This window comes from Manacus vitellinus, unplaced genomic scaffold (genome assembly GCF_001715985.3).
Source record: "Manacus vitellinus isolate BGI_N305 unplaced genomic scaffold, ASM171598v3 scaffold_2_pilon, whole genome shotgun sequence".
Classification (NCBI taxonomy): Eukaryota; Metazoa; Chordata; class Aves; order Passeriformes; family Pipridae; genus Manacus; species Manacus vitellinus.
The window spans coordinates 29,866,294-29,875,819 of NW_021940208.1; the positions used below are offsets into that span (position 1 = coordinate 29,866,294).

At 46.7% G+C, this 9,526-nt stretch overlaps 1 protein-coding gene across 1 annotated transcript in view; it reads right to left on the reverse strand.

The window, feature by feature from the left end:
* Nucleotides 1-229: 229 nt before the first annotated feature.
* The window catches only part of LOC108639381, a 27,575-nt gene continuing 18,278 nt past the window's right edge, over nucleotides 230-9,526 (reverse strand). The window contains 5 exon segments of the mRNA XM_018070951.1: nucleotides 230-376; nucleotides 1,496-1,537; nucleotides 3,674-3,794; nucleotides 4,095-4,135; nucleotides 4,138-4,199. Of these exon segments, the coding sequence (XP_017926440.1) occupies nucleotides 230-376; nucleotides 1,496-1,537; nucleotides 3,674-3,794; nucleotides 4,095-4,135; nucleotides 4,138-4,199 (413 nt within the window).

Sequence of the window (9,526 nt, forward strand, 5' to 3'; positions counted from 1 at the left end):
ATCAAACGCTGTCAGCTGAAAGGAACTTGGTGCTACAAGGACTTGATGTACAGATAGGCATTGTGAGCTTGAAAAAAGGAACTTTATTTTCATTGCAAAGTGACTGTTACCACTTTGATGAAGGAAGAGTTGATCTGAAATGCTGATGTAACTGCTTGCTGTGAGCACAGATATCTTCATTTCAGTATTTCATGCAGATACAGAAGATGATGAAACACGAGGAGTGATATCAGTGAGAAAGGGATTGCCAAAAGTATTGCAACATTGTCTGATTTTTGGACGGCAGTCTCCTGAGCTGAATCTTTTTATACTGAAGGATGAGCTCGTCTTTGCTTTCTGGCCACTTCAGTAGGTGACTTTTTTCTGGGTCTTTCAGCTGCAAAGAGAAGTCCACGCGAAGTGAAAAGTGTTAATGCTAAACTCTTTGAGGGGAGGCCGAGTGGGAGAGTATCCTGCATCTCTTGTAACCCAGCCTTTCTCACTTATCTGTGTAATGTGTCATGGGTGCCCATGGCCATGGAGCACACTAACCCTTACAGCTGCCCTTTGGAGCTGATCCTCTTCCAGTACATGTACGAAGGGACTGAGGAGCTAAACTCACGACTTGAGCCTGCTCTGGTGAGAGTGGGCTGCCCAGAAGTAGTGGGGCAAGGAAGATGACCTCCTTACCTAACATAGCAATTGGTCCTGAGAAGTCTGAGTTTTGGGGGCCAAAGAGCAGTAACCAGTGCTTTATGGTTCTGTGTACTTGAGGCAGTGTGTAGTTACCACCTTTCTGAACAGCTATGGCAGAGACCTGTTTCCCTTGGTGATAGATCTGTGACCACATACAGACTATTGCTGTGAGGATAGTCATCATTTGGTTTGTGCCTGCACCAGGGAAGACAACTTAAGTCCTTTACTCTGAGGCCTCAGCCCCCAACCAAGCACTGTGTTTCAGTGGTGACCTGTTGTGTTTGCATCTAGTGAAGGACAGGGTTACACACCAGTAGGCTGGGACTGTCACAGTGGCACTGAGCACAGCTGAGCCCTGACCAGAACGGCATTTCCACCTCTGGGGAAGGGTCATAGGTAGGAAACCTGAGTGACAACAAATACCAGAAGATTCTGGTGTTCCTCTCCCCAGATGCTTGTTTCACGTTAAGTGAAATGCTATTTAGATAAAATCAGAGGCTTTGTGCTTCTATTGACATTTAATATTAAGGTTTTGAAAAGAAAAAGTGTTTCGAAATGAATCCGTGAGTCTTGTTGTTCTTACCCTTCAGCGACAGCATTTCAATCTCGTCTAAATGCTTTCCTGAGACGGAATTTCATTAAGAGTCACACAGGCAGGAAATTTGGTTTTGAAAGAAATGGTGATTTTTCTGCATGAAAATTTGTGACCAGTCCCAGACAACAGTCCCAAGCTTATCTCCACTGGGGGGTTTCCCTGCTGCTCTCTGAGGAGCTGGCAAACAGGAGCTGGCCAGGCTGGGCTACCAAAACCAGTGCTTGCCTTGAGCAGGGAGCCCACATTGAAGCAGACCGATTGCTGTGGCTGGGGAACACAGTCGATTTCACCTTAAGCCAGGGTTTTAATGGTGACCCGGCAGTTCAGTTTCATGGGGATGGACTGCAAAGGAGGACTGTGAGCGTGGTGTCTGAAGTCATGCCACTTCCAGAGCTTCTGACTGGTCCTTGCCCAGTCCAAGTAGATCCCTGTGCATGGGTCCAGGGTGGCCTTGGGGAGAAACACACAGATGAATTTAGACCCAACAACTGCCCAGTCCCAAATGCTGTATTTTGTCTGCAATTGGACCAAACTTCCAGTTTTCCATTCAAGAATCACTTCTGGGACCAATCCCTTCTGGGGCTGGTTTTTGGTGAGGTTTTGCATGTTACAGAGATTGGATGGCCCCTGGGAGAGCAATGAGTCCCTGAAGGGCAGAAAATATCCTTGGGCAGAGTGTGGATTGTGTGTGTGTGTTCCCCTCCTTCTATTGCGTATCTACATCTTCTGAAAGTCCTTGGACATGGGAATTCCTTTTGCCCTGGCAGCCTTTATGCTAAAAATAGGTCTTCTGTGCACGTGTGTATGGTTGTGCATGTTGCTGGGTGAGGGAAATGGCCTTGCCAAACTACAAAGGAGAAAGACAGTGTGTGAGGGAAAACAGCCCATATTTATGCATACAAATACAAATCAATACTCCCTATCTCATGACAATCTGCGTAGATGATTCTGGGTGCTGGAGCATCCCCCTAGCAGTGGCACATGGGGAGCTTTTATCTTTCACAGCATGTGTTACATTGAGTTTTTCCTGCCTAAGCATGAAGAAGTTGATTCTCACCGGGCTGCAAAAGTGGCTTGGCCTCCCCCAGCATTACCTTGTGCTGCAACTTTGAAAAAACAGCAAGAAAAAAAAAAAACAAATCTAACTTTGCTGTGATGTGCTACAGTGTGCTTGCCATGGGCAAGCCTGAACCAGTCCATAGTAGGACAGGCTGTTGGTTTTCTCTTTTCCTCTCATCAAAACTACAATATTCTCTTTACAAATATTGGAACGGTCTCTTAGTATTGCACTTTAGTGCTGGGGGAGGCTGGGTGGGTTGCAGCAGCCTGCCCCAGCTCAGTGGTGAGCCAGCAGCTGGTACATGGCTAATACTGATGGGAAGCCTGTGATCCTGTGAGGTCAGGAGAGACTCACAGCAGATCAGCAATGGTTTAGTGCTGCCGGGGATCGCCTTGGTGTCAGGCTGTAAAACCTGGCTGCCGTGTGATGGATGAAAGACCAACATGTCTGCAGGCAAATGGTAGGACTGCAGGAGTCTGATGGAAGCATTATTGCAAAAGCTATTTAAAATGATTTGCAATAGCCAGTTAGACATTTAGGATGTTCATTAATTAGCCTCAGCACAGGGCGGACTTGTAAAATTGAGATGGGATTTACTGATTCCCCCAGACACTAGCTTTCTGAAGCGAAACTTTGAAGACTGGGATGGGGTGTCAAAAATTAATATTTGATGGCTCAAACACTAGCCAGTTTTACTAAAGCCATCAGTCACTTCATATTACAACTTAGACTGCAAGAAGGAGACTCCTCTAGATAAACCTGCCTTGGCAGCGGGGTTGGACTAAATGATCTCCAGGGGTCCCTTCCAACCCTAACGATTCTGTGATTCTGTGAAATTGGTCACCTAAGTCATTCTTTAGTGAGAAACACTCTGGAGATGTGAAACAAACCAGAAGCAATGCTAACCTCAAGCTAACTGACTGGCTCTTTTGGATTCCCCTCATGCAGATAGCAGGCCCATGTTTTTCCAACATGGCCACTTGGGGCTCCATGGGAAACTGGTAAAGTAGATGCCAGGATCAATCCTCATGCCAGGGGATATGAGGACATCTGTGGACAAATGTCACTGGCAATTGAGATGGGGCAATACCCAAGTGCCCTTGTGCTGTGCACCCTGCCCGCACCCGAACCTTGGTGCACAACACAAGAAACGACCACTCTAGTAGGCTGTACTTTTCATGAGGTTTCACATGGGAAAAAATAAAACTAGAGTAAAAAATTGAAGGTGCTTTTGGCATGCATTAAAGCCCTGGGATGCCACTGGGACTGTTTGGGTGTGAGCTGGTACCTGGTGTCCCCCAGGCTTGCAGTCACCAGAGGTGGCCATCAGGGTGGGAGCAGACCCTGTGACCATGGCTCCCAGAGGCAGTCCTCAGCCCTGGGTACCTGCTGTTCTGCATGCAATAGGTGAACAGGCCTTCCTTGGTGAACGTGATGAAAACAGCCATGTTGCCCAATGTGTAGCTGACAAACAGTCAAGGAAAGGTGAGCCCACAGAAAGCCCACATAAAGCAGGCTTTGGAAGAAAATCATCATGGGAGAGTGTCTAGGGGAAGTTACCCCAGCTTCCACCACCCTTAAGACAGCCACCCCCAAGACAGCCAGCTCTGTGGACCTCATTTCCTTACAAGAGCAGCAGGAGTTGTGTAGCCAGTCTAGGAGGCTGAGGGGAGTTATCTAAGGGAGGAGGGTCACAGTGACCCACCTGGAGTCAGGGCATTCCTGCAGGTGTTCCCCCACACAAGTGTTGTTGCTGCTGGATACTAAATCTGACCACTTCCATCTTGGAACAGGAGAAAAAAAACATCTGTCCATCAGGATAACATTGTCTTCTGAGCTCAGAAGAATGACGGTGCTGCAGGAGCAAAACTGAGGTGGTGAGAGGCAGGAAGAGATGTGGGGAAAGTGTGGTAGGGTTGTCTGCCTGAACATAGAGGATCTGGATGCTCTGCCCCAGGTTTTGTTTTCCCCACACCGGTACCAACCCTGGAACACTGCCAGACCATCAGACTCCATGCTTTCCACGTAGCCTGGGTTTAGGATTTTTTTATTTGTTTGCTTACTTTTTAATTAAACCCCTTCAAATAACTGAGAAAAATTCATCCTTCACTTCTGTGTTTTCACATTTCATATACAAAGCTCAAGTCTTCTTATGCTATGTTAGTAGCTGCTCTCTGAAAATATAATTTGCTAAGGGCCCTCTTTCCATCAGACACAGAAGAATTTACCCTGCAAGGTACCAACGAGCAACATAGAAACATTTCTTTGCTAAGGGCTTAGCTCCCAGCGCTACAAGGGAGCTGGGTTTAACGCTGTCTAACAGAAATAAGCAGTGTTACCACCTGCTTCTCTGGGAAGAATGGAGAGCAACTAGGAGAGGGGAAAGCAAAGAGTTTATCATTAATGCATCAGCTAATTTTCATGTGCAGAAAGGGACTGTGCTCAGGCTGTGTCTGTCTCAGGGACCCGAGGGACTTGTCTGCAGCAGCTCCCAGGTAGCTGCATTTTGTACACATGAAGTGTCTGACTCCAGCTGTAACTGTGGCACTAATTTATATATAACCTGAAGATGCACATTTTGGCTCTGCAGAATAGCTAAGAATCTCCTTCCTGGTTGTAAGGGATAGAGGGGAACAAAAAAGCCACAAACCGGAGATTTGTTCTTGCTTTTATTTTTCAGGCTTTTTATGAGGCTAAAAAGACAAATAGTCCCAGGCAGGAGGATTTGCTACCCCTACCCTATACTTCAGGATGGGAGAGCAGTATAATGTGCTTCTATGTTGAAAATAAAAAACCCAACAAAATCACTGATTGTGTGATAAATAACAGGTAATTTTCTTGCACACCGACAGAAACAGCAGTGCTGTCTCACTGGGGAGGGGAGAGGGGAGGCAGGGAGGGAAGAGAGTGCTGCAGGGGCCTGAGCTGTCAGGGGGATCCCATCCAGCCCCTGGCTGATGAGACAGAAATCCAGTCTTTGCTTACCCTCCCAGGGTCACTGGGACTGGGACAACAAGCACTGGGGAGCTGCTTCTCTTGGCAGCTGGGTTGAGGGGACACCAGGACACACCATCCCTTGCTGGACACAGTGGTGATGTCCTTACTGATGAATTCAAGGCTGCTTGTATCCTATAAAGCTTTTGCCTGTGCTGTTAAACTCTTGGACCGGGGCTTGGCCTGGGACCAGGAGTACATCCCCTCCTGATTTCTAGCTGAGCAGCCTGGATCTGACCCCGCTAGGCAGTTTGGGTGGAGCAGCCTGGTTTGGAGGGTAAGAGAAGTGAATGGTATGGAAGTGAGTAGAGCCTGTTTTCCTGCCTTTAGGTCAAGTGGAGCTGCAGGTGATGGGGGAAGGCATGTGTATGCACTTCCACAGGTGAGGTGAGTCTCATCTTTGGGGACATCCTGCTTACACATGTGTGACTGGGAGCCCTGTCTTACTCCATCTGCACGTTGTGTCCCTGACTGCCACTCCAGTCTCTCAAGGCAAAACTCAGCTTGTGTGGCTGGTGGGACCAAGTGCTGCACACCACTTACAATGCTGATCCCTGCAGAGCCAGAAGACAGACCCTGCCCAAAGGGCTTAAAACAGAACCAACCCGGAGTCCTGAGTTGCATTTGGACTTTGTACTGCCTCTCAGAACTGGAGGCAAATTTCAGTGTGGACTGTTGCTTCCATGAAGATATGATGGCACTTGCAAGTCTAACCCCAAAGGATCAAAATGATGGGAGAAAAGAGGAAACAGCAACAAAGCATGGATAACTCAAGTGATGCAGAAAACCTTCTGCTATCTGGGAAAGCATCCCCATTTCTAGGAGGAGAGGGAAACGTTCCGTGTGACCCTGTGGCTCCAAGGTACACCACTGGACAGGGATGAGGAACCCTCCACCAGAGCAATTACCTTTCCCTCCTGTTTTTTCCCTAGGTGAATTAATTTCATGCTCGCCTCTGGTGCTGGAGTGATGCTCAGTTGGACTCCTCTTGGCTACAAATAGCAGCAGCAACTCTCCAGTCTCTTTCCCCAAACAAGGATGCCCCCAGCAGAAAGAAGTGCCCCTTGTTGTTGCTCCCCAAACAAGCACTGCTACAGGGTTCTGCTTCCTGGGGAAAATACACCACTGAAAAAGTGCTCATCACTGGTGATCTCTGGATATTCTCACTAACTGACCAGCTGGGTCTCACCTTGCCTGTGCAGAGGGCAGTGACTCTCCATCATCTTCATGTTCTCCTCCCTTGGATAGAGACTCCTCACCTGACTCTGGCATTGAACTCCCTTGGGCAAGCTCAACAGGCTCCCAGATCACTTTTTGCAAGGAAGAATTGCCAGTTACCTCCTATTCATTCAACACAACTTTGTGTGCAGGGGTTTTCTCAGAGAAAAGCTTTGTCATCCATTGCTTCCACTCTGCCTCTTTTTCTTCTGCACACCTCTTTGTGCTTGAGTCCATCTTCCACTGGTCTGGTGGGGGAAGACACACATCCCAGCAAGTGGCATCACCCCCCCTATCCTATCTGTGCAAGGGGAAAAGTAGTCATGCTGGTTAGGCACAATGCCATTTATTCCCAGAAATGCCAGCTGTTCTCCAGTGACACCGCAAGAGCTTGGGAAACTGCATTTCTTCCTTCTCCTTGGGAGACATCACTTCAGATTTGAGAGAGGAAGCTGCTAAATGAGCCTAAACATTGTTCTATGCTTTCAAAATATTCATAAATAATCTCAAAATAGCAGCAAGCAGAGAGAGGAGAAGTTTGCTGATGACATTAAGAGTGGTTGAGGCAAACGGTTGACTGTGAATAGTTGCAGAAAGACCCACATGGCACTGAATAAAAGGGTAATAAAATCACAGATGAAATCTGATGTAGATAAATGTAAAGTGATGCACATGGGAAAAGACAATCCTAACTTTACATACAAAATAATGGGCTCTGAGCTGGCTATTTCCACTCGGGAGCAAAATCTTCAGGTTATAACAGATAACTCTATGCAAATGTCAGCTGAAGACTCAGTAGCAATCAAAAAAGCAAACAGAAAACTAGGAATTATTAGGAAAGGAGGAGAGAGCAAAACAGGGGAAATCACTATGCTGCTGTATAAATCCGTGGGCTTCCTTCTCTTGAATACCATTGTGCAGTCCTGATTCACTGATCTCAAATATGATACAGAAGAAATAGAAAAGTTATAGAGGAAGGTAATTGAAGATGATCAAAAGCACAAAAGGGCCTCCATTCAGGGAATGACTTAATAGATTAAGACTTTTATCCTGGAAGAAAAAATGACTGAAGAAGAAATACGACCGAGTTTTCTGAAAGGAAGAGCGATGTGACTGGGGAACAGCTGTTCATATTATTCAGTGCTCTTCAAAGGAAGAGAGTGAACATTAAAGAAAATTATCAAGTGACAAGTTCAAAATAAACAAAGGGGATTTTTAGCTGCGGCACTCCTTGCCACAGAGTACAGTGGATGTTTAAAATTTGTGTTGTTTCAATAGGGTGAAAGCTAATCAATGGAAGAGGAATCCATCAAGGGCTATTAAATGTAAAGCTGGCATCTACAGTTCAGGGTGTTCCTGAGTCACTAGGGAAATGGAGAGTATTCTGGGAAGTATAAACAAATGTTTACTCTATTTTTGTATTACTTCCTGAGCATCTGCTGGGTCTCATCCAGGGTAGGATACTGGGCCAGGTGTATTTTGGGGGCTAACCCTATGCAGTCATCCCTATGTCCTGCATTTCACACCAGACCATGTCTCCCACTAAGGCAAAATGGCCTGAGGTGTCTGGTGCTATTGTCTGTCACTGTTTCTGATTCAGGCCCCTGCATCACAGAGGTAGAGCTGCTTGGTGGCTCTTCAGCGACCAAGGCTCTACACCAGGACCAGTTTTCAGTGTTACAAGTCTTCCACCAAGACCCACAGGCAGATGCATCCCATTTTCCTTTATCTCCCAAAGCAAAAGCCTTCTCTTGCGTGGACAAGTCTTCTCTGCAGCTCCTCAGCTGGAGGCCAAGTTGTTCTGGAATGCAACCTTGTGCTCCATGCAGACCTCTCATATGCATCTCACTCTGAAGTGAAAACGTGACCTGTTAGTGGCTGTGTCTCAGAACAAGGATGTTCTATGGCAGTCAGCTCACATTCTTCCAGCCTGAGCTAGATCACCCTGGATTTATCGTTCCAAGGCATCATGGAAAGAGAATGCTTGGTTTTGAGCAACAGGAAATTGAGGGGAAAAGAAAATTCAGCAGTGGCTCTAATGGCCAGTCCAGACCTGAGTGATTCACTAAGATTTCCCCCAGTAAATTAAAAGCAAACACTTGAATGCTACACTGACACAGTATACAAGTGCCTCTTCTGGTTGAAACCTCACTACCTTAATGACAGACATTATTGTTCCCGTGCACTTTTCCAAGGTTGCCTTAAAAACCATGCCTTGACCGTTTACTGGCTAATGGACACAAACTAGGGTTAACCTCGCTGTGCACCTCTTTTACAGCTAGAAATGAGAATGAGGGATAGTGGCTATTACAAGGTAATCACACCCAGGGGGAAATTCCTGAGCTCAAGTATCTCTGTTCCCCAGATCAGGGTAATCTCATTGCATTTGGCTAGCCGTTGGCAAAGCTTGTCAAGCCAGGCTGGCTTGTCACTCTCAGCATTTAGGAGCTTGTCCCATTCCTGGAGGCTGTTGCATTGCCCAGGCATCCTTGTGTTGACGTCGCATGCTCAGTAATGTGGTGGTGAGGCTTATTTTCTGAAAACCTACCATTTTCACCTATAAAGCCTAATTTAAAGTAAATTTAAGTTCAAATTCTATTCTTATTGATGTTTGTGCTTTTTTGCAGCAACTCTGAAGGAGTACTGATAATACACATTGAAACGGGAGGACAGTCAGACATCTGTCCTGTCGATTGATCTGCAGGAGGGGGAGCACAAAAAGGCCCATTAAACACGTGGAAGTAAATACTCTGATAGTGACTGTTATGGGGAAAAAACCCCCCGCCCTCATTTCTTGCCCCTAGATTTCTATTAGGAAGGAGGAATCCCTTCTCAGTTTGTCTCTAGAAGGAAGATGAGAGTCTTGGTTTTAAGTGAGAACTGCCAGTGGGCAAGGGTAGGAAACCCCAGATCCTGACTGCAACCTGGGGAAACTGGGTGGCTTCCTCTTCCTCTTCCTCTTCCTCTTCCTCTTCCTCTTCCTC